Below are 25,907 nucleotides of genomic sequence, written 5' to 3' on the forward strand. Positions count from 1 at the left end.
ACGATATGGTAAACGGTCACATTTTTCTACTTTTCCACCTTCAAGGCACTCAAAGCGCTTTACAACAAGGAACCACCAACCTGTGGGCTGACCCGTTAACCAATGATGGTTGGTGTCAAGAGTGGGATTTGAACCGCCAACCTTCAGATCAGTGGACAAACGCTCTACCAACCAACTACCTACTGCCGCTATGTGATCTTTAATGCTCTGTACAAACACCAGTGAATGTCGCAAAAATCGACTTTTTGGAGCTTTCTAACATGTTAAAATATTGTTCCCTCATGCCTGGAATGGTTTTACAGTGCTCTGAAGGTGGAGTGACTTAGCGTGGAGAGAAAAGGGATATAACTGAAAGTAATAAAACATTTTAGGACCTCATTTATGTATTTATTTATTGAGCAAAACAACACTTCAACCGTTCAATAGCCCATAAAAGGCACGCAAACACTCATTTACTGTTTCAACAGTTCTTCAGCAGAAATAATACACTCACTTCCAATTTTTATACTCATAGTTTAGCTCCTAGATTCATAACTGAAGCCTTTTTCAAGATGTTTTCAGCGAATACAGTAAAATAAAACATGTAAATCTAAATATGTTAACAATTAGTTCTACTTTTAATCGCAAAAACATCAGAAAACATTTCACTGACAGCAAATCAGAAAAGAAAATCTGACCAACTAACCAATTTTGTATAGTTTGAAGGGATATCATTTAATATTGCTAATATATTGCCTCACTGCACTGACAGCAGAGGGAAACCTAATCCAGATAATCTTGGTGAACGAATCATTTAACCTCAAGGTCATCAAAACAAATAAAAGAAGCCAGTTCGAAACCTTAACATGACCCTTTTTAATATAGCTTGGCCCAAACCCCCACTCTCCCTCGCTCAGTATAGGCAAATCCAAGTGCATCCTCTGTTTCCATTGATTTTCGAGCATCCCTTTTAAACTGAGTGCCTTCTTTTCACCTGTCACTCCAATCGTCTGCACCGTAACATCCTCTTTTTCAGCTCAATAGCCGCATTCTGCACACGGCTCCGGCAATGACCGCCACACAAAAGCCCGTCCACATGAAAGCCCTGCAAACCAACTCCATACAACTCCATTCTGACACACTATTCTCACTTAGCACTGAACTCTGCACTGGAATTTGACCAGCAAATAGCAATACGAGCAATCAGCAGCTCTCCAGATGTCAGAATCAGATCTAAAAGGAATGCTAAGACTCAAGCTTTTATTAACAGAGCACATATTGTCACATTTTACAAACAATCTGTATCAACCAGTGAAGTACTTCTACTTAAAGAACACGTTTTGTCAAATTGACTATTTTGACCTTTTAATTATGTTACCGTATTTTTCAGACGATAAAGCGTACAGGATTATAAAGTGCAATATCAGTAATGTTCAATTCTCTCATCCATTTTCTTACATAAGGTGCACCGGATTATAAGGCGCATTAAGTGAAACAAAACAGATGATTCAAACTTTATTCTACTCATTCACAATTACTCAGTCCAGGGTTAGAGTGTGGATCAGGCCTCCAACAGAGCAGTAATCAAATCCGAGCCGAGCCCGGTAGACATTAAGATATTTGTGTCTGAACCCGACCGAACACGACCCAGTTAAAATCACACTATTTTCATAGAATCCGTGTATCATTCGTTCATTCGTTTTTCAATATAAAACCAAAAATAAGAAAACGAAAAAACAACAGTTTTCTCCGTTATTTGTCTCCAAAACGGATAACGATTCGTTTTTTCAGTTTTCGATTTTGTGTTTAAATGAAGAATGGAAAAAACGATAACGGCCGTTTCCCGTTATCCGTTTTTTCCATTCTTCATTTAAACACAAAATCGAAAACTGAAAAAACGAATCGTATCCGTTTTTTCATTTTGGTTTTGGAGACAAATAATCATGACCTAATGCGTCCAGCGTCGCTTCCCTGTCTTGGTGAATGTGTTTTACTTCCCAAGGCTTCTGACTACAATAGCTGTAATGCGCCGACAATCCATGAAGAGGTACGGCTTCGTAGCTTACTAAAGTCGTACTAAAATATTTTGACAGATTTTTGAGCACGGTGTACCACAAAAAATTGGTTTCGAGGTCAGTAAACACAACCAGAATTAATACATAAGGCGCACCAATTTAGGTGTACTGTTTTGTCTTGAGAAAATTAAAGGATTTTAAGTGTTCATTATAGTCCTAAAAATATGGTATATTGTTGTCCCCTCTTTAAAAACATACCTGGAGTTGTATTTTGTTTCATTCACACTTGTCTGATTAATCCATGAATCCAAATTCTCTTCTCTGAGCACTCAAAACTGTTCAGTTTCCATTTGGCCCAGTTTGTTACATCACAGGTAAAAAACAAGGCACAGTTTTTAAGTCCATAAACTATCACCGGACTCATTCTGTGGTCAAATCACGTTCACATTGAGCACAGGACTATTAGTATAGCGTTCATGAGGCATAAGGACCTCATTTGTTTGATTTTCCATTCCCGTTGCTGACTGCAGAGGGAGCTCCAACGCCTAAACGCCTCATCAGAAATGGGGGTTTAGTATAAATAAATGGCCACATACAGTATATATAGTATTTTTCTACTTTCTGGGTACCGTATTTTCCGGGCTACTAGGCGTGCTCTTAAGCCTCCAACCCGCCCTATACACAAATCCACTCGGGTGTCCCAGCACGACTTCAGTAAACTACAAAGCCTCAGCACACGCAAACACACACGGAGCAGACAGCGACCGCGCAGTGAAAAACACCCACAGACACACTCATCACTCCACGAGGACAAGGGAACGGAACGGAGGAATGAACCGAAAAAACGAGTGCGATGTGCCACTTCTAGATACAACTGAACAACTAAGTTACTGCGAACACGCCGACAATTCAGTGGTCCCAGACAGCACCCTCCCTACACGCCACAACTGAACAAACCCCAGAGTCACCGTGAACACATCAAACAAAGTCTGACTGACCCATCCAACTGTTGTGTTTCCTTTAAAGTCCGGGGCGGTTTATTTGTAAAAAAAGTTTGAAGATAGACCATTCAATGACAGTGCGCCTTATAATCCAGAGTGCCTAATAGCCCGGAAACAGTACTCAAAACACTTTGCAAAAGAACTTAAAAGTCAGTATTCTGGAAGTACCTGGAATCGCCAACCTGTAATTCAGGGCATATGTCCGCTCTACCAACTGCCTTTTATGTCGAGAGCAGGATTCAAACTGTCAACCTTTTGAATCAGAAGACGAACACTCTACCAACTGCGACCATATTCGGACATTATTACAAGAAAAAATGGAGTCCTATTGTCCTAATGTTTCCGGGATTTGACAATAGAGGCAGGAGAGTCTGTCTGTCTCTGAACCTGTCTGACGCAAATTGGCTATTCAAGTCTGACGATGTTTCCAAGAAAGAGCTTTACATAGAAACGAAGAAGAGCAGCTTTCCGAAACAATGACAAGCGCAGAGCATACCTTTTCTGTGAAACGGATAATATCTGAAAAGTACAAATTATACAAATTAATTCATTATAACTATATAATAATAGCTTAACACAGAAGAATGTCAATGATAGAAGTGGAGCAGTTGTCCTTGTGAACATTATGCAGAAATTAAAGGTTCCACAGCATTTATCTCAAGTGTGTTTAAAGGAAAATAAAGCCACATAGAATAGAATGCATAATATGTTCTTCTGGAGGGATATTTCACAGTCAGAGTATTGCTGTATTCAAAATACTACAATACTATTTCTTAGTTGCCTAATATAACTGTGGTTCCGTGAGTATGTGTCCAAAGTGATTCATGCAGAAATAAATTGTGGTCAAATATTAAAAATATGTGGACATGACATTTCAATCCATTATTCTTATATAGTACAATTAAACCATTTATTTAATCAGGGTGTGATTTGCTGGTGTGGCTGTCTCTCTCTCCCTCTCTGAGTTTGTTTTTCCTGTCCTTCTCTTTGCTTTACTCTTGGGGAGATAAAACAGCATGAACAGTAGAGTCTGTGTCCATGCTTTAAGTGAGCGGTCGGTACACTCTCTTTGTGGCTTTAACAGTACCAGTATTCTGTACAGACCCATACTCACAGCTCGTCTGCAGCCATAGACTGTATATAAATGGACATAGCTAATGCACTGTGCGCTTTGAAATAGGAAGTTTGCATGCGGGCACATGACTTACAGTACATGGGAATATTGTGGCCATGTCATTTTGGTTTTAAAATGCTCGTATTAACCCGCTCTACATGATCCTGGAGTTTTTTTTTTTGGGGGGGGGGGTTTCTCAATTTTGCCCATTAATATAATAATATAGAGCCGGGCTCCAAATTCACCCCGTAACCATTAGCACTGCAAGCTTCATTGGAGTGAAGCGGAGCACGATGGGTGATGTCACACTCGTTTAGTCCACTTGTTGATACAGTTTATGTCTGTAGATGTCCTGTTCTCTACTCTGATTGCTCTGACTGTCTGTCAGGGACAGACTGTCTACACGTGCTGTCATTGGTTACTTTTTCTTGTATTTGTGCTTGACTGGACGCCTGTAGAAAGAGTTTAAGGCTTCAGCGCTTGATTCACATGTGGCTTGTATCAGTATCATGATGAAAATAAAAACTAAATAAACAGTGATCACTTTATATAAAGCACTGGACATGGAGAAGCAGTGGACTCCTGACAGAACAGGACCTCACACACTGAGGAGAGACAGAGGACACAAGACACACACAAGACGCACACAATACACACACTCAAGAATGTGAAGTGTGAATACTGTGATGCTGTGAGGATTTGGAAAAGGAGCAGGTTCAGCAGTGAGCAATCTTCTAATATCAGACTGTACAGCTCAGCTGTAACTTGGAGCCCATGCTCTCTGCTTCTGTAACCCTCTCCTCCTGTGTTAGGCTCCAGAATGAAGTCATTTACTGTTTAATTACAGTAGCTGGTTCTTTAAGCCTATTTAGAATTGACATTTCATAGGATCGCTGAAAAAATACCTCACTTTTACTAATTTTATCATAGCTGACAACAAAAAATGACTTGTATTTGTGTCCACTTAAAGGACTGACTGTGTCCCAAGACTGAACAGTTCATTCATTTGCAGCTCATATGTTGTACAGATGATCATCTCTTCATCTCATCCCCACAGCCACGTCTGTTTGACACTCGTGCTGCACACAGCCTCAACGACCTGCGGATAGGCCCCACACCGGCCCCGCACCGGCCCCGCACAGGCCCCATCTCTGCTGGGACTTCAATGTAAAGTCGCTTGGACCCAGAGTTTGGTTCACACATTTGACTGAGCTGATGATTCCTTGGCTATTGGCTAATATTTACATATGCTGTGTGCCAAGCCCGAGAAGTGCAGGAGTTATGCTCATGGTGCTTTTGTGACACTATTTAATAGCCTAGTAGGAATTTTATTTTTATTTTATTTTTATATTTGCTTCTTGGACAAATGGCACCCTGTATTTAATAAACCTTTAAGATCCTTTTTAGGGCATTATGTGGAATAGAATTACATAGACTGGAGACCATCCTCTTGTTGGTTTCTGAAATCAGTGGATAGACAATTTACGTTTTACTTGATAATCAAAGTACTTCAAGTTTGTATAATATGGTCAAAACTCAGTGTAAAAAGATGTAAAATAAGAAAAGAAAGTGTGTTTTGTTGTACGGAGGCTAACGTGCCTCTCGCTCTGACAGGCTTTTCTGGTTAGCTACGCAGCTAACTATCAACTGTCATGTGAAAATAATGCTCGCTGGCACAGATCAGTCAATTAAACTTTATTTAATAGAGCCCTTCACAACGCTCGAGGTGACTAAAGTGCTTTCCAATAAAATCAAGACAGTATAAAAGCATTCATCACAATCAATTGTGAAATAATACGACAAAATGTACAAAGTGTCAAACAGTGAGAGTTAAAAGCCGATCTGAGTAAATTCGCTTTGAGACGAGATTTTGTTTTTTTAGTTAAAGAGGGGCTTTTTTTGAGCTTTCTACATGCTGTCGTGCCGTTGTTTTGTCATCATAAACGTGCCTGAAGAGGTTTAAATTGCCATGTAAAACCTACCAGTGCAAGGGTGACTGTAGTGTTCTTGTTGTCCATATGTTGTTGTGTCATTGTGCAAGACACTTAAGCCCTCACCATAGTCTCGTACACTGGTGTATGAATGTGTGTGTAAATGGGTGAGTGGATGTAAAGCATAATTTTACCTCATGCATGAACACATTTTTTTTTATTACATTTTTTGTAAGACAGCCTCACTTTTTTCATTTAGTCATAAAATAAACTCTTACTAGTCTTGCCACCTTTGTCAGAACAATGCTGTTAACTGCTTTTTATAAAGAAATACAATTATCGTATTTTTCAGACTATAAATCACTCTGGAGTATAAGTTGCAACAGCAAAAAAATGTGTAATGAAGAAGAAAAAGACATAAATAAGTCACACTTTTTGGGGGAAATTTTAATATAAAATCAGAGGCTAGAACTTGGCATTTCATTTGTAAAGTCAAGTTTTAATAATAAGACTAGAACAGCGAACAACAGACTGTTAATGTCACATATGAACAGTTCTTCAGATAAACTATAACATAAACAACAGAACAATCAGTCAATCAAACTTTATTTCTATAGCACCTTCCAACAACCAAAGTGCTGTACAACATTAAAACAAGTTTAAAAAAAACAATAAACATCATAGAAATAGGTCAACAAAGCACATTACACCATTAAAATAAAGAAAGTGTCACAGGGCCACCAAGTGTTAAAAGCCGTTCTAAATAAGTAGATTTTAAGTTTGGCTTTGAAAAGAGGCAGGTCAGGGATGGAACGTAAGTCCATGGGCAAAGAGTTCCAGAGGTTTGGACCGGCCACTGCAAAAGAACGGTCACCCCACTGTTTGCACTGGGACCGGGGGACCTCCAGCAGTAGGAAGGTGCAAGACCCCACTGACTGCATTAAAAACAAACATTACAATTTTTGAACAAGTTTACCAAACTCTCCATCTCACTCCAAATCACTAAATCCATTCAGTTCTTCATGCTCGGTGTCACTTCTGAGTAAATCTGTGACCTCCAGAGGTAAACAGAGCGCCGCTTCCTCTTCTGTGTAGCTGTCGTCAGACTCAGCATCAGTTCCAGTTAGAATTATTCTGAATCTTTCTGAATCCCGACAGGATGGTTTCAGTGTCACTGAAGTCCAGGCTTTGTCCATCCATCCAGTGACTTCAGGAAAGTTTCATGGTGCATCCTCCCAGTGTCACAAGTTTCTTGCTCACTCCAAACTTTCTTTCTGCTGCTCAGTTACCGTTTTCAGCTGCAGATTTCACAACTTGCAGCTTGTAATCTGCAAAATATGATTTTCTTTTTAGGGGTATTTGTGTTCAGCCTTCTTCAGTCGTCTTTATAAGTTTGTTTAAATGTTAAATGTTCAGTGGTGCAGAAGTAATGGTGCGATCGAGTGACATGATACAGACAGGACAGAGACTCTTTCTGCAGGAGACATGTGCAGTAGAGCCAAGTAACAGTGGTACAGGAGGAACAGGAGCAGCAGAAACTCACACACAAGACTTGAGCTTCTCGCAGCTTCAGTGCGAAAAATTAATATATAAGTCGCTCTGAACTATAAGTCGCAGGAAACACCCAAACCATGAAAAGTGTGTGATCTATAGTGTGAAAAATATGGTAATATTATGCGGAATTGAGTCAAGCATTTTGGCCCTCTGCAATAATTTCTGTTTCTCATGTTTCCTCATGGAAAAAAAAAAAAAAAAGCCCACCCCTGGCTTAGAAGGTGAAAATGTGCTATATAAAAATGTGACCATGAAAAATGTAACCATGATCCCTTTGACCCCATGACAGCAACATTAATCCCCGTGGTTTTTTGGTTGCAGACCGGTGGAGAACCTGCTTTTGTCGTGGAAGAGGGACGGCCGGAGGATAGGCAGCGGCTCCCGTCTGCTCCTGCCCGCTCCGGACTCCGCCGACTCGGGCATGTACATCTGTGAGGCCGCCCTGAGCAACAGCACCACCAGACCCGTGGAGGCCCGAGCACACCTCACGGTTATAGGTGAGGCCACTGACACCCTCTACTCACACTTCACAGCTGATGTCACCCACTTTCTCTGTAGTCATGTTAACTCTAGGCACTGCTCTGTCTGAAGCTCTGTTACCCATGTTAGACTTTAATCTGAGTTTTGTTTTAACACAGTCTCACCATAAAGAACTGACTTAGCTTGAAATACAAGAGGACGAACCAACAGCTTTTCAGTTTTTTTGGTTTTTGTCACTTTTTTTGTGGAAAATCAAACACCTAAACAGGATTATGGACTCTCGTATTGATCACAGGGTCTTGAAACTGTATTGTTTAAATCTATTTTGCATTTTTTTACCATAATAACTGCTCAACATTATGCCCTACACATACATGCAGAGCACTGTGATGTTACTGCATTGAATGTATTTAAGTATTTATATTTCATATCAAAAGGAGATACGTTTCAGACAAAAAAAAAAAAACAACTAAACTTTGGATTCATATGATATGACTTTTTCCCACAAATTATTCATTTAACATTATTTAAAGTACAATATGTTTTTTTATTTTTATTTATTTATTTATTTATTTGCTTGCTGTAACATGATTTTAGAATTTAAATAAATAAAAAAAATAATAATAAAAATAAAAAACTTTAGATTCATATGATATGACTTTTTTCCACAAAATATTCATTTAACATTATTTAAAGTACAATATGTTTTTTGTTTTTTGGTTGTATTTTTTGCCTGCTGTGACAAAATGTATGTGACCTTTTATTATTTATTTTATTTTAGAATGAAACACAAATAAAAAAAAACAAAAAAACAAACTTTACATTCATATGACATGACTTTTTACACAGATTATTTATTTAACATTATTTAAAGTACAATATGGATTTTTTTGCTGTGACATACAGTAATGTGTACAACCTTTTATTATTTATGACATGATATTTGTTGTTAATCGATACATAATCCCACGTGTCCACTGTTTACCTGACCTGTCTATGCTGTGTCTCTCTAGCGCCCCCTACCCTGGCCATGCAGCCCAAGAGCAGGACCGTGGGAGACCTGGAGAGGAGCGTGGAGATCCCATGTGTGGCTACAGGTAAAGCGCGGGGTTTACGTTCACCACAAATACATTTTTATTGAGGAGAGACGATCAATAAGTTGCTATTAAAAGTCCTTTATTATACGAAATGGACTGAATGTCATTTGAGCTTTTGTCCATGTTAGAATGTTTTTACCTCCTCAAAAACAGACCTGGAGTTGTGTTTTGTTTCATTCACACATGTTTGAGTAACTCTTTATTATTAGTCTGTCTACATTTCCAAGGCTCAGAATCCCCTCTCTGTTTTTTTTTTTTAAGTTAACAGCCAGTTACCTTTTAGAATTCCAGTGCTGAAATTATCCAAATTATTCAATTAAAAATAACAAGGCGTGCGCAATTACACAGACCAAGATGCGTAATTTGCCATTTATTTGAGAAATAACTGCACTTAGGCTGCGTTCAGACTGCAGCCTGAAGTGACCCAAATCTGATTTTTTGGCCCCTATGTGACCTGTATCTGATCTTTTAATGACAGTCTGAACGACACAGATCCGATTTTTTCAAATGCGACCCAGGCCACTTGGATATGTGCTCCTGAAACCGATACATATCTGATCTTTTGACATGCGACTTCAGTCTGAACGGCCAAAGCGCATCCATCCGACCTACACGTTATCAACAAGCCACAAACGTCACTATTCTGCGCTGAAGTAGGTGAAAATTGTTAATGAACTCCGTGTCACTGAAGTGAAGCACATCACCACTCACCACTCTTGGCTACGTCTCCACATCCACACTTTCCTTTCAACGGACGTCGCTGCCGCTGCCCACAAAAACACCACGGCCAAAAACCTCGTCCTTCTCCTTCTCAATCTCCTCCTTAAAACAAGTAAGTTGTTCATGTTCTGGCTCCGGTACGAGAGGAACTTTAAAATCTCCAGGTGCTCAATGCTCGTGTCCATGTTTGGACAACTTGGACAAAATGAGGACTAAAACCAGGTCTAAACTAGATCTAAACCAGGTCTAAACCAGGACTAAAACTAGGTCTAAACTAGATCTAAACTAGGTCTAAAACCAGGTCTAAACCAGGACTAAAACCAGGTCTAAACTAGATCTAAACCAGGACTAAAACCAGGTCTAAACTAGATCTAAACTAGATCTAAACCAGGTCTAAAACCAGGTCTAAACTAGACCTAAACTAGATCTAAACCAGGACTAAAACTAGATCTAAACCAGGTCTAAACCAGGTCTAAACCAGGACTAAAACCAGGTCTAATCTAGATCTAAACCAGGACTAAAACCAGGTCTAAACTAGATCTAAACTAGATCTAAACCAGGTCTTAAACCAGGTCTAAACTAGATCTAAACTAGATCTAAACCAGGACTAAAACCAGGTCTAAACCAGGTCTAAAACCAGGACTAAAACAGGATTTAACAGGACTAAAGCTGCGTGGACGTGTCTCCTCGTCTTCTATCAATAATATTTTTAATACGGTTAAGTAAAGACTAGGGTTTTTATTTTCTTTTAGCAGACAAAACATCTTACGTTATGTTGTTATGTTACGATATCCTCGTCTTTGCTTCTCTGCAACAAATGAAGTAATCCAAAGTATTCAGATTACGTTACTCACTCTAAGTAATTTAATGGATTCTGTTACAAACTACATTTTGAGGTATGTAATCTGTAATCTGTAGGGGAATACATTTTAAAAGTAACCTTCCCAACACTGATGATAAGCTACAGCCCGCATGCAAGAGACTTATTATAATCTCAAGAGCTGCGTGTACAATAAATCTGTACCGAAAAAGAAATGTTGTTCAAATAGGAAAAAGCAAAAACAAAGATATTTCCTGACTGTATTCAAAGGTTCTTTTCAATTTCTGAGAGCAAATATGATTTACTTAATAGATGCAAATTTACTTAGCAATAAATTGGAAGTAGATGCATTTCCTTTGCTGAGTTCAATTGTGGAACAGCGCTCATCTCAGAAACAAAATTGTGTAGTTTAGGTTTTTCTTTTTTTTCTTTTTCTATGGCTGTAAATGAAGCTCATATAACTTTCTTTCTCTTTTACTCTCTTCTTTTCATGATATTGTTTTGCAAAGAGAAAAGAGCTTGTAGCATATAAATTAGGCAGGCGTTGATAAGCTTTGTGTCTGCCTGAGCCTTTTCAGTCACTGTCACAAAGACAATGTGTTGTTATTGTTTTGAAAATGTTAATGTTAAGCATTGTGTGACTGAAATAAAGTAAACTCAATTGAAATGCATGGGAGAAAATTGGATTGAAATCATAGACTGTAAATATAAAACACTTTCCAAATAGGAAGTGAGCATGGGGCGCACTCCTGGGTCCATAGACTCACTTTGTATTAAAAAACATTGTTGCTCTCTCTGTAACTGCTGCTGTTTTTCTCCTCGTTTTGGTCATAAAATGTTCGTATTAACCCGCTCTACGTTATTTCGCTATGTTGTCTGTAATTCAATTTCTAATATGAAACTTGACTCCAAATTTGACTACTACTAGTGTATTTTTCTGACTATAAGTCGCTCCGGAGTACAAGTCGCACCAGCCAAAGAATGCATAATGAAGAAGAAAAAACATATATAAGTTGCACTTTTGGGATGAAATTTATTTTATAAAATCAAGAGACCAGGAACCAACATTTCATCTTGAAAGTCAAGTTCTAGTAATAACAATAGAACAGAACAACAGACTGTTAACGTCACATATGAACAGTTCTTCAGATAAACTATAACATAAACAACAGAACAAGTTTACCAAACTCTCCATCTCACTCCAAATCACTAAATCCATTCAATTCTTCATCTTCGGTGTCACTTCTGAGCAACTCCACGACCTCCGAAGGTAAACAGAGCGTCGTTTCCTCTTTTGTGTCGCTGTCGTCAGACTCAGCATCAGTTCCAGTTAGAATTATTCTCGTCTTTCTGAATCTCCCGACAGGATGGTTTCAGTGTCACTGAAGTCCAGGCTTTGTCCATCCATCCAGTGACTTCAGGAAAGTTTCATGGTGCATCCTCCTGGTGTCACAAGTTTCTCGCTCACTCCAAACTTTTTTTTTGCTGCTCGATTATCGTTTTCGGCTGCAAATTTCACAACTTGCAGCTTGTAATCTGCAAAAAAATATTTTCTTTTTGCGTTCAGTCTTCTCGTTTGTCTTTATAAGTTTGTTTAAATTTTAAGAAGTAATGGTGTGATCGACTGACATGATACAGACAGGACAGAGGCTCTTTCTGCAGGAGACATGCGCAGTAGAGCCAAGTGACAGTGGTACAGGAGGAACAGGAGCAGCAGATACTGACACACAAGACTAGAAGCCTCTCACAGCTGTCAGTGTGAACATTTTAATATTTATAAGTCGCACCGGAGTATAAGGCTACGTTCAGACTGCAGCCTGAAGTGACCCAAATCCGATTTTTGTGGCCCCTATGTGACCTGTACCTGATCTTTTAATGACAGTCTGAACGACATAGATCCGATTTTTTCAAATGCGACCCAGGCCACTTGGATATGTGCTCCTGTCTGATCTTTTGTGGTCATATCCAATCTTTTGACATGCAACTTCAGTCTGAACGGCCAAGGCGCATTCATCCAATTTACATGTTATCAACAAGCGACAAATGTACACACACGTTCTTCTCGTCATACAGAAATTGTTAATGAACTCCGTGTCACTGAAGCGAAGCACATCACTATCCCGCCACTCTTGGGTACGTCTCCGCATCCACACATTCCTTTCAACGGACTGCTTCAGAAAACGCCACGACCAAAAACCTCGTCCTTCTCCTTCTCAGTTTCCTCCTTAAAACAAGTAAGTTGTTCATGTTCTGGCTCCGGTACGAGAGGAACTTTAAAATCTCCAGGTGCTCAATGCTGCGTCCATGTTTGGACAACTTCCGTAAACACAGAGCACGCTCGCTGCGGTTGACGTCATCGTGTCTCCAGTGCACATGCGGGACACTTTTGGACCGTTTAATGTTCACACTGGAGATCACATACAAGTCGCATTTAATTGGAAATGTGAACGACCTCGCAAAAACATCGGATTTCACAAAAAAAATCCGAATTGAGCATTAAGTCCTGCAGTCTGAACGTAGCCTAAGTCGCAGGACCCCCCAAACTATGAAAAAAAGTGTGACTTATAGTTTGTTATTGTCACCTTCATTGGACTGGAGCTGAACGCCGTGGATGACATCACACTCACTTAGTCCACTTCTTTGTCTATGGTACAAATTGGACACAGGGCCTTTAAATCAATGCAAGACGGATCATCTTAATGCCATACTGTGGAACATTCCAGACAAAGCAATAAAAAAGCAGGTGGCAGACCTCCCCAGCAGAAAAGTTACAACAAAACTTTACTACAATTTCATGAGTTGAAGGAGAATCTACCATCATAAAGCGGCATTAATACATTTCCTCTTATACTGTCATCTCTATATTACGAGATTTTATTACAGCCAAAATTCAAACACCTTTTCTTTTGGACAGAAGCTTAGCGGTGACAGGAAAACTTAATAATATGTGAGTTGTGTTGAGAGGTAGATTCCAATAACTGTTCTGTTTGTGTTTCAAAATGTTCTATTAACATTTCATAAACTCTGCGTGACAGTAGTAAACAGAAAACTTTTGGATATGGATCTCCAGAACAGTGAGAGAAGACAGACGGGTTAGCGCATGTTTTATTCAGAGTGTTTTTTGGCCCCTGCTGGCACCCTTACCCACCTACACCTCCGATCTATATATTATTAATACTCATTATGGCCACATGCATATTTATAAGACGTGCTTAATGGAGAAGAATGCCAGGTCCAAAGTGAGTGTGTGGCACTTTCTCTTGTTCAAAAACTCAAATAAAATCGCTTGAATTTAAAATATGAATTGCCAACTTCTGTATACTTCTCATTTTCTTTATTTAAAACTACCAGAAAACATATTTCGATCAAGATGTTGCCTTTTATTGTTTTGAAAAAGCTGTATTTGTCGAAAACTATGCATTAACATAACATGAGTTTAATTTCACTGTGCTAAGTCACTCCCCTTTCACAGCGAATGAAAATAGTCTGTGTATCATTCCTTGTTTAGTTTTTCAATATAAAACCAAAAATAAGAAAATGAAAAAAATAACTGTTTTCTTCATTATTTGTCCCCTAACCGAAATGAAAAAATGGATAATGAGAATTTTTTTCAGTTTTTTGGGGTTTAAATGAATAATGGAAAAAACAAACAAACAAACAAAACAAACAAAAACAGATAACGGCTGTTTCCTGTTTCCGTGACATAAACTGTGATGCTGAACTTTTGAGCACACCTGGACTGAACCAGGACTGAACCAGAACTAAACCAGGACTAAACCGAGACTGATCCCAGGACTAAACCGGTACTAAACCAGACCTGATCCCAGGACTAAACCAGGACTGATCCCAGGACTAAACCAGGACTGATCCCAGGACTAAACCAGGACTGATCCCAGGACTAAACCAGGACTGATCCCAGGTCTGAACCAGGACTGAACCAGGACTGAACCAGGTCTAAACCAGGACTGATCCCAGGTCTGAACCAGGACTGAACCAGGTCTAAACCAGGACTGATCCCAGGTCTGAACCAGGACTGAACCAGGTCTAAACCAGGACTAAACCAGGACTAAACCAGGACTAAACCAGGACTGAACAAGGTCTAAACCAGGACAATCTTGGACTTGAGAGCGAGAGAGATGGGACCTCGAGCTCGCGGAGCAAAGCAAAGCAAAAGCTCGATTGGTTGATGGCCTGTTTGACACCTGAGGTCACCCGATGGTCTTCGTGGGTGCACCTCTGGGCCTGTCCCAACAGTCCTCCTCCTGGTTTAGTCCTCTTTTAGTCCTGGTTCAGTCCTGGTTCAGTGTGTATTTAGCGCAAAAGTCTGGAATCGCAGTTTAAGTCATGGAAACGGGAAACGGCCATTATCCGTTTTTCCATTCTTTAGTTAAACAGTTTTGGGGGGTTGTCATATGGGCTGTGAGAATGGCATCTACAATCTCTTCATGTATGTTTTTGATGATGGAACAACATTATAACATTGTAGAAAAAGAAAAAAAAAACTGAAAAAAAGAAACATATATCTGCTCAGGATTTCAAAGAAATTCTTTTCTTTCACAGAAAAGGCAAAAGTCACAGTTGGTAAAGGTTTTCCCCACAACAAAAGGGCTGGTGAAAGTGAGCATCTGGCATCAAAATTTTAACAAATCATCTTGCATCTGGTTCACTGTGGCAACACCTGAGCAAATATAAAAAAAAAAAAAAGTTCTGTTTTTCATGTTTTTCAGACTGCCTTTAAATCAAGATAGAGAACCTTTTTGTTCCTAGTGTTGCCACAATACTAATATTTCAAACTCAATTTTGATACTAAGAAATAGACTTGATACTCAAAACTGATTCCGATACCACGATATAATAAAAATACACTCTTTCTTTAGACAATTGAATGTAATTTTCAATTTTAAATAATATTACCATATTTTTCAGGCTATAAGGGTCACTTAAAATCCTCTAATTTTCTCAAAAATCAATAGTGCACCTTATGTATTATTTCTGGTTGTGCATACTGACCTCGAACCGATTTTATGTGATACACGGCACTCAAAAATCTGTTAAAATGTTTTAGTACGACTTTGGAAAGCTACGAAGCCGCACCGCTTGATGGATTGTCAGAGCATTATGGCTACTATAGTCAGGAGTCTCGAAGAGTAAATCCAACACAAGCACACAAGGAGCAAGCTGTTTTTTTCAGCGCTTATAGTTTATGCAAATGAGCCATGTGGTTTTAAGTTTCGTTTCTGTAAAACGTAAACAAATGTGCTCAAAGCTGCATTAAACACATTATTACTTGATGTATATTTGAGTCGTCCTCGTAGGAAATTACAAACACAAACTTAAATGATCCACCCACATTCACATTCATAATGCACATTCACCAATACAAGGAGGCGATGCCAGGCGAGTTACACCATGATCTGCCGATGGATCATGAAAAGATCAGTCCATTTATTTCGCTTAATTCTCCTTATAACCTGGTGCATTTTATGGATGAAAATAGACGAGAGAATTCAACATTATTGATATTGCGCCTCATAATCCGGTGAACTTTATAGTCCGAAAAATAAGGTACTTTCGTTTATATTAACATGCGTATGAAGAATTCCTCAGTCGTCCAGGTAGAATCCATGAGGAGAAAATTCAGTTTGTCGACTGGACAAAAGTTAGTTTGGTTGAAGACGTTTCGCAGCTCATCCAAGCTGCTTCTTCAGTTCATCCAAGAAGCAGCTTGGATGAGCTGCAAAACGTCTTCAACCAAAGTAACTTTTGTCCAGTCGACAAACTGAATTTTCTCCTCATTAACATGCGTAATTATATCTGTGTAGTCTCTCAGTGGTCCAGGTAGGTTCCACAGTAGTCCATAGGTGTATACTAGTCTCTGTGCTCTTATACTTGTTCTGATACAGCTCAAGATCATTCTAAAACTTCACTTCTGTCTTGTGAATGTGACTTACACTGACATACTTATGACAACCCTACTTTTTTACATGATATACTGTAGTACTTTCACCAGTTACACAAGCACAAACCTAACAGGACTGTACACTGTTGTGTTTTGTGTACCTTCAGGCATACCGCAGCCCAGGATGGAGTGGTTCAAAGACACGGTACCCCTGTCCAAACTCGCTAACCCGCGGTACAAGGTCACCATGGCGACAGGGCTGACGGTGAGGAGGGTGCAGCCCGGAGACGGCGGGGTGTTCCAGTGCATCGCCCGCAACGCTGCCGGAGAGACACAGGCCTACACGCAACTCCTCGTGTCCAGTGAGTCCAAACTGTTATTTTGTATTGTACATGTGATTTATGTAGTTTCAATGTATTCTGGACTACTACTATTACTACTACTACTACTACTTCTGATTCATAAAGAGAGATTTTAAGTTGCTAACTACTTGAGTTTAGTGTTTACTGCTCAGTATTTACATAAAAATACTAAAAGCAGTGAGCCACCACGAGTTTTCTGTTGACTTTACTCTTTTTGGCTGATGCATCTGCTGTTGTTTTTCTATTTTACAATGAAAATGTCCAAATATTTTCCCTTGTGGATCAGTAAAGTTTGTCTAAGTTTAAGTAAGTCTAAAAATGGCAACTGTCCTTAGAAAACTGGATTTATATAACATTAATTCTGGTCTTTTTTTCAAAACAAATACATATGAGTGCTTTCCGGGTAACTCGTAACTTTTCCCACTTTTGACATGAAAAAATATTGTGGAAAACTTGTAGTAAGTAGTAGTAGTAGTAGTTGTAGTAGTAGTAGTAACAGCTGTAGCATTAGTAGCAGTAGTAGTAGCAGCTGTAGAATTAGTAGTAGTAGTAGTAGTAGTAGTAGTAGTAGTAGTAGAAGTAGTAGTAGTAGTAGTAGTAGTAGTAGTAGTAGTAGTAGTAGTAGTAGCAGCTAGTAGTAGTAGTAGTAGTAGCAGCTGTAGAAGTAGTAGTAGTAGTAGTAGTAGTAGTAGTAGTAGTAGTAGTAGTAGTAGCAGCTGTAGAAGTAGTAGTAGTAGTAGTAGCAGCTGTAAGTAGTAATAGTAGTAAGTAGCAGCTGTAGAAGTAGTAGTAGAAGTAGTAGCAGCTGTAGCAGTAGTAATAGTAGTAGTAGCAGCTGTAGAAGTAGTAGTAGTAGTAGTAGTAGTAGTAGTAGTAGTAGTAGTAGTAGTAGTAGTAGTAGTAGTAGCAGCTGTAGAAGTAGTAGTAGTAGTAGTAGTAGTAGTAGTAGTAGTAGTAGCAGCTGTAATAGTAGTAGTAGTAGTAGCAGTAGTAGTAGTAGTAGTAGCAGCTGTAGCAGTAGTAAGTAGTAGTATAGCTAGTAGAAGTAGTAGTAGTAGTAGTAGTAGTAGCAGCTGTAGAAGTAGTAGTAGTAGTAGCTGTAAGAAGTAGTAGTAATAGTAGTAGCAGCTGTAGTAGTAGAAGTAGTAGCAGTAGCAGTAGTAATAGTAGTAGTAGCAGCTGTAGAAGTAGTAGTAGTAGTAGTAGTAGTAGTAGTAGTAGTAAGCAGCTGTAGAAGTAGTAGTAGAAGTAGTAGCTGTAGAAGTAGTAGTAATAGTAGTAGCAGCTGTAGAAGTAGTAGTAGTAGTAGCTGTAGAAGTAGTAGTAATAGTAGTAGCAGCTGTAGAAGTAGTAGTAGTAGTAGCAGCTGTAGTAGTAGTAGTAGGTCATATGAGTGTTTTGAGAGTTTTGCGTGGAAGAGACAAACAAACCAACAGGAGGACTCACAGACAGGGGTGGAGTGGGCGTGGTATGTGGGAGTACGCCTAAAACTAATATAAAATAGCTACAACTTAAATGTCAAACCGTAACTACTGGCAACGATGAAAACAACCAGGACTAAACCAGAACTAAACCAGGACTGAACCAGTATTGAGTGTTGGGACGGGCCCAGAGGTAGAGAGAGAGTAGACCGTCAGGTGACCACAGGAGAAAGGAGCGGCACAGAGCTCCACGCCCCACAGGACAAAGCTCAGCCATTGCCCGATCTCGTTTTGTGCACACCCTGCTCCACGGGCTCAGGGTTCTCTCTCTTTCAAGTTCAAGATTAGTCCTGGTTTTAACCTGGTTTAGTCCTGGTTTAGATCTGGTTTAGTCCTGGTTTAGGTCTGGTTATTCCTGGTTTAGACCTGGTTTAGTCCTGGTTTAGGTCTGGTTTAGTCCTGGTTTAGACCTGGTTTTGTCCTGGTTTAGATCTGGTTTAGTCCTGGTTTAGATCTGGATTAGTCCTGGTTTAGACCTGGTTTAGTGCTGGTTTAGACCTGGTTTAGTCCTGGTTCAATCCTGGTTCAGTTCTAGTTCAGTCCTGGGCACATGTGTAGTCTATGATTTATGTTCTGTAGGTGATTATGAATGGTGTTAATGTTAAAAACATGATTACGCATCATTTTGAGTAAAAATAAGAACATAAAATATGACTGATTTTTACTGGGCTGTCGTCTGAAAGAGTGCACTGTACCTCACTTAAAAAATCCCCACTACACCACTGCACACGGACACAGACTGCACACAGATATTCCTAGCTTTAATAGATAGATTAGCTATAACGCTCTGAAGTTGGAACTCGTAACCCTCAAATGAGAAATAATTGGTCTCTCAGGTCCCTGGAACACGGCATAAATCTCGGAAGTCCTGACTGCAATTTCTCTGTGTATCAGGAATCACCGAATGGAACATCAACATAATTCAGACATTCTTGACTGAATGTAAACTTGTTCTTGTGTTTGTGTCCAGGTTTGGCTCCTGTGTTCTCTAAGCCTCCAGTGGACCAGACAGTGACGGAGGGACAGACCGCTGTATTCCACTGTCAGTGCAGCGGGGCCCCCAGACCGGCCATCACGTGGAAGAGAGGTACTCAACTACTGTCTTTACAACAAGACGTCTGTGTTCGCCTTACATTTCTATATACTAGTCATTCTGGTTTATTTAACAAGGACTTATTTTGTAAAATCAACTTGAGCTTTTAACCATGTTCTCTTGTTCAAAAACTCAAATAAAATCGCTTGAATTTAAAATATGAATTGCCAACTTCTGTATACTTCTCATTTTCTTTATTTAAAACTCGCACAAAACATATTTCGATCACCGTGTTGCCTTTTATTGTTTTGAAAAAGCTGTATTCGTCAAAAACTATGCATTAATATAACATAAGTTTAATTTCACTGTGCTAAGTCACTCCACCTTCGCAGCACACAGTCAGTGCGCAACCCGTGAATGAAACTAATCCGTGTGTCATTTGTTTATTCCAAAACCAAAATGAAAAAATTGATAATGATTAATTTTTTTCAGTTTTTTGTTTTTAAATGAATATTGGGGGGAAAAAAAACAGATAAGTTTCCCATTTCAGTGACATAAACTGTGATGTCGGACTTTTGCACCTCATACGGACTGGACCAGGACTGAACCAGGACTAAACGAGGACTGAACCAAGACTAAACCAGGACTGAACCAGGACTGAACCAGATCTGAACAAGGTCTGAACAAGGTCTAAACCAGGACATAATCTTGGACTTGAGAGAGAGAGAGATGGGACCTCGAGCTCACGGAGCAAAGCAAAGCAAAAGCTCGATTGGGTGATGACCTGACTTATTTTGTAAAATCAACTTGAGCTTTTAACCATGTTTGACTATATTATTAAAGTGCTCAGAGTTGTATTGTGTTTGAATCTTGAATTCTCAGAAAATTTTGCCTATCCCCTATCCTCACCGATCCTGATTCAACAGCCGGTTTCACGTCGTGGAAACCGTCTGACCTCGCAGCGTTAGAATTCGTTCGCTCGACAGTAGGCAGGTATGTTTGGTATGTAATGCACCGCTAACAGGTTAAACTGGTATATTAAGCTTTTCCCAAATCCCGTAGGAAGAAGGGCAATAACGTCTTTCCCCTTGATAAAATTCACCAAACATTCTCTTTGTTCCGGCTTTAAATCCTCGATCTCAGGAATCGTTACCAATACAGAATGTCTGGCTCTTCGTTGATTGACTGGTGCCCGAACTTGCACTTCCGGGTTTTTTGCAGTCTAGTGCAGGAGTGGGCAAACTTTTTGACTTGTGGGCCAAAAGGGGTTCTAAAATCTGACTGAAGGGTCGAACCAGGAGCAGATGGATGGAGTTTTTTGGTAATCCACCTCATAAGAGAAAAAAAAAATAATAGTGGGATATGTAGAAAACCCATGTTATTGAAATATCCCATAAGTGAAAATCATTACAAAGCATTAAAACACAAAAAATGTGTATTATTATTATTATTCAAGTTCGTCGGGCCTGGACTAAAAAGATTAAAGGGCTGCATATGGTCCCCGAGCCGTAGTTTGCCCACCCCTGGTCTAGTGTATTCTGATTCCTGTTCTAGTTGCTGGAGAGAAATGAACTTGAGCGGAGACACTAGGTGATGCCAGCCTGGCTAATCCTCACCCACAGAGCTGCATTTACTTGTGATTATTCAAACACTCCTCACTGTGGGTCAGACATTTTTCAAGAATGAAAACATAAATCACAATCCATCAGTTCTATCACTTCTGCATTTGGACCTGTTTTTATTGTCAAGTTGTTTTAAAGGTTGTATGAGGATTATTTTTTTTTAGTTTCAAATTGTCAGTGAAAGTTTAACACCATTACAGAGATGCAGCAGCCTTGTAATTATGATGACCAAAAAAAAAAAGAATCAAAATCTATCAGCTGTGGACGTAGTGAGGCCAGATAAACATCAGCCAATAGAAAACAAGGCTACCTCATTTTCTATTGGCTGTTAGGTTGTCAGTCAAACTCTCTATGTTTCTAGTGTAACTGACTCGCCGGCGCGCGGGGATTATGTCGTTTATGCAGCGATTCTTAGAGGCTTTTTAAAACTGTCTCTTCCTCGCAGTTTGCACAGAATTTGTTGAGATGGTGGACGAGGATCCACGACCAGTTCGCCACAAAACAAAGTCCGTTATTGAGGTCGTTGAAAGAAGAAGAGAAGGGGGAAAGGAGCGAAGACAAACTGAGGTGATTCTTGGAGATCTCAGATTCCAGTGATGGTGCGAATGAAGCAGACAAAGGGTCTAAAAACTGATGTGTCGGTCGCTAAATTATTTCTAGACAGGTCACTTCAACAGTAATTCTGAACATTTCTAGATTAAGGAGGCGGAAGGAGGCGTTTCTACTGAGGGAGCGGTGGAGGAGGAAGGTGGTGTCACGCATGCACAACATTTGAAAAAGGATGGTCGCTGTATTTCTTTTCCCTTAAAAAAATCCTCTATACAACCTTTAATAACTTGAATATTGAGTGCATCTTGTGTAAACACTGAACTTGCATGCGTACCAAATATACAGTATACAGTGTGTTGGTTGGGTAGGTCATGGTTAATATCTCATCGTTTGTCTTTGCAGGAACCCAGGTGCTTGCTAGCGGTTCGGTGCAGATCCCGCGCTTCAGTCTCCTCCAATCGGGCTCTCTGCAGATCGAGCCAATCAGCTCGCAGGATACTGGAGAGTACACATGCTTGGCCTCCAACGCCGAAGGGACCATCAACTCCTCGGCCACCCTCACCGTGCTCAGTAAGAACATAATACAGAGTTCTATGGTTTCATTTCAACTTGTTAAATCTAATTTAATTTCATTGAGTATCGTTAAGGCCACCACACATTACTCTAGAATTTGCCAGATTTAGGCTGCGATTTGTGTCTGTGTGAGTCTGTCACCACCAAACATCAGCAGCTCTACAGTAACAGCAAATAAAACAGCGTCAGAAGCGGACGGAGTGAGTGGACACAGAGGTGGAAGATACAAATGCAGGAAAATAGCAAAAATAATGAGGTGACTTTATTACTCACCTCTCGTAAAGTTGTAAAGTAAAATGCAGCATCTCGCCCCTATTACCCATTGAATATTTCCTCCACAAATAATAACACCCAGTCCACAAAACTGTGCTGTTAATCTAGTTTGAAGCGTTCTTTAAAAGTAAAAAGGCAAGAGTAGTTCCACATGTGTCTCTTTACATCCACACAGTACAAGGATCGAGGTGAAGCTGGAGAATAAAAAGTGAAGATGCGACGCTGCTTTTGCATCTTTTGTTCAGACCCTCATCATATAAACATAAAAGTGAGTCGACAGGAAACAGCTGACACGAGGTGCGCTCACAACTCTGTAGCCTGTGGTCCGCGGCCATGTCTTTGCGTTTGAAGATTCTCCTTGTGTCTGCGGGGTGCACCTTGTGTCGCACGTTTAAAAATCGTTCAAGATCAAAAAATCTTGTTGTGCGTGACGGCCTTCAGTCATTGATTCAAATTTCAGCTTTGACGATAGTTGTACTGCTGTGCGTAAAAGAGGCACCAGCGCCTTCATTGTCTGAGGAAATTGTCCTTTTATCATGTAGACAGAACCACGATGACGCTGTTCTATAAAACGTTTATGGAATCAGTTTTAACGTTTTCATTGGTCTCATGGTTTGGGAGCGTCTCTGCTAAAAACAAGAACTCTCTGAATCAGTTGGTTAAATGGGCGAGTGAGGAGATTGTCCATCCTCAGAGCCGCCTGGACTCTCTGTACTCAAGACAGTTACAGAGGATGTCCCAGAGGATTATAAAAGACGTGCAACATCCACTAAATTCAGGTTTCAACTGCTTCCCTCTGGTCAGAAGCTTTTAATCCCAAAATGTAGAACAAACCATTTTAAAAGGAGCTTCATTCCAGCCACTATCATTCTTATAATCTATTTATCTATGAATTTTAGTATGTTTGTCTTGGAAAAAATCGTGTGTTTTTTATATGTTTAATATTTATTGTGATTTTAGTGAAGCGTGATGGATGAATTTAACTAATTGTTGATGGAACAAACCATTCTGCACTGGAGCCCTGTAACACTTTATTTTGTAACTGTGTTTTATATGTGTTTTTTGGTGATGATGTGGATGAGTGAAGTGTGGGACCGGCCTCTCAAATTTGCGAAAGAAATTTACCTACGGGTATGAATAAGGCAACCTAACCTAACTTAACCTACTTTTTCACACTATGTGGTATCCGACTGGTGACAGTATCGGCAAGTACACTAAGGCCAAGTATCGTTATCGTATCAGATCCTGAAAATATTGTATTGGAGCAACACTCGTTTTAGGGCATATTATTATCCTTATTAAAACTTTCACCTACTCCACTCCCCCCACCATACCTTATCTAACCCCTACAGTGATTAAAAGGCCTAACCGAGCATTTCTGTCCTTTCATTTTACGATCCTATCAATATCTTAATAGAATATCACACGGGCCTAATTGGAACACGGGGCCCCTTTAATATGGCTTAGTCAGCACAGAGCGTACACCAGCCTCCTCTGTGTACTGCACTTCTCCGTCTTTGAAAATAGACAGCGCTTAAGCAATACAAAGCGGTGGAAATTTAGCCAGTGGAAGCCGAGTACTTACTGGGCATTATGTGGCTATTTGTAAAGCCAGATGTTTAGTGGTACTCATAAGTGCAATATATAAACCAAATGTGTAGTCATTTAAAGGAGACATATTGTGAAGTGCACTAGTTTGTTGTATTGCACTTTAGAATAGAAGTAATTTTGTACTACATGGAAGTGCAATATAAAGCTGGTCATTGTAAAGTTCTGTGTAATATATTAAAAAGAATATTAAAAAGAATACTATTTTAAAGGACACATAATGTGAAGTGTGCTGGTTTGTTGTATTGCACTTTAGTATAGAAGTAATTTAATACTACATAGAAGTGCAATATAAAGCTAGTCATTGGCAAGTACTCATAAGTGCAATATATATATTAAAAAGTGCACTTATTTAAAGGAAATATAGTATATATTGCGCTTTAGTAGTGAAGTAATTGTGTACTACATGGAAGTGCAATATAAAGCTAGTAATTCTGAAGTACTCCCAAGCGCAATACAACAAACCAGAACACTTCACTATGGTTCCTTTAAATATTTGTACATTTTTATATATTGCACTTGGGAGTACTTCAGAATTACTAGCTTTATATTGCACTTCCATGTAGTACATTTATTTAAAGGAAATATAGTATATATTGCGCTTTAGTAGTGAAGTAATTGTGTACTACATGGAAGTGCAATATAAAGCTAGTAATTCTGAAGTACTCCCAAGTGCAATATATAAATTTTGTACTACATAAGTGCAAATATTTAAAGGAACCATAGTGACGTGTTCAGGTTTGTCATATTGCGCTTTAGTGTATATAGAAGTTATTTTGTACAATATACATGTGAAGTACTGACAAGTGCAATATAGACACAAAATGTGCAATAATTCAAGGCAAGACACTACAAGTGAATAGGAGAAAATCTTAAATTTTGAGATATCATTTGGAAAGTTCCCCTGTGGTTTACTTACATAAATGTAAGAAAGAAATGGATTATCAAATTTTCATCATGTAATGTTTTAAAATAAAAATAAGACATTTCATGTGTGAAAATAACAAAAATGGTCAATTCTCAGGACATTTTTAAAATTACATGCTTCATTTCGCTGACTCTAAAAATTTCTAGAGGAGATTTTAGATCTGACTGAAGATTTACCTAAACATTCAAATTTCGTCTCATTCTTGGAGTTAAAACTTCAAAACAGATGTAAGAAAATCCTTCTGTATGTTTCATCCAAATCCTGCTAAATAAGATTGGAAATTTTGGTGAATGTAGTAGGGATGTAACAATAACCGAAAAATATCATGACATCATATCGTCAAAGTTCTCACAAATACATCGTGGACCATCACAATATATCGAATTAAAAGTCTCTTTGCTTTTGCTTTGCTTTGCTGTCGTATCATGAGACTTGGATATCGTTACATCCCTAGAATATAAGTGCTACTTACAAGATGATCCCTGTCCCTGTGAAATGAAAAAGGCATTTTCAGAAAATGACCTTTGAAATTATAATGTGCCATATATATAACTCTATGGCGGCAAATCGACTGAATTAAATATTAGAAGATTTTTCGGTGCAGAGTGGACAGTTTAGTTTCCATATGAAAGCTTATATGCTCAGAGACCAAACTAAAAAAAACAAAAACAAAAAAATGTAATGCCTGTAATATGAAGTACACTGGTTTTTGAATTCAAGATATCTTGTTTTATGTAGAAATGCAGGTCCAACTACAGCATAGTGCTAATGTGTCATTGAGCAAGACACCCACCTTACGCAGTGTAACAGCACAGTGGTGATCAGTCAGTTTCAGAAAGTTTCTAGGATTTGTGTGGTTCTGTTTCTG

General features: G+C 39.2%; 1 protein-coding gene across 1 annotated transcript in view; it reads left to right on the forward strand.

Moving 5' to 3' along the window:
* The window catches only part of LOC110174021 (protein sidekick-1-like), a 260,668-nt gene that overhangs the window by 98,839 nt on the left and 135,922 nt on the right, over nt 1-25,907 (forward strand). Inside the window, 5 exon segments of the mRNA XM_020940057.2 lie at nt 7,916-8,091; nt 9,088-9,171; nt 16,778-16,972; nt 19,424-19,540; nt 22,060-22,227. Coding sequence (XP_020795716.2) covers nt 7,916-8,091; nt 9,088-9,171; nt 16,778-16,972; nt 19,424-19,540; nt 22,060-22,227 — 740 coding nt within the window.

This window comes from Boleophthalmus pectinirostris, unplaced genomic scaffold (genome assembly GCF_026225935.1).
Source record: "Boleophthalmus pectinirostris isolate CB_2022bp ecotype Guang Dong unplaced genomic scaffold, ASM2622593v1 HiC_scaffold_22, whole genome shotgun sequence".
NCBI classification, from domain to species: Eukaryota; Metazoa; Chordata; class Actinopteri; order Gobiiformes; family Gobiidae; genus Boleophthalmus; species Boleophthalmus pectinirostris.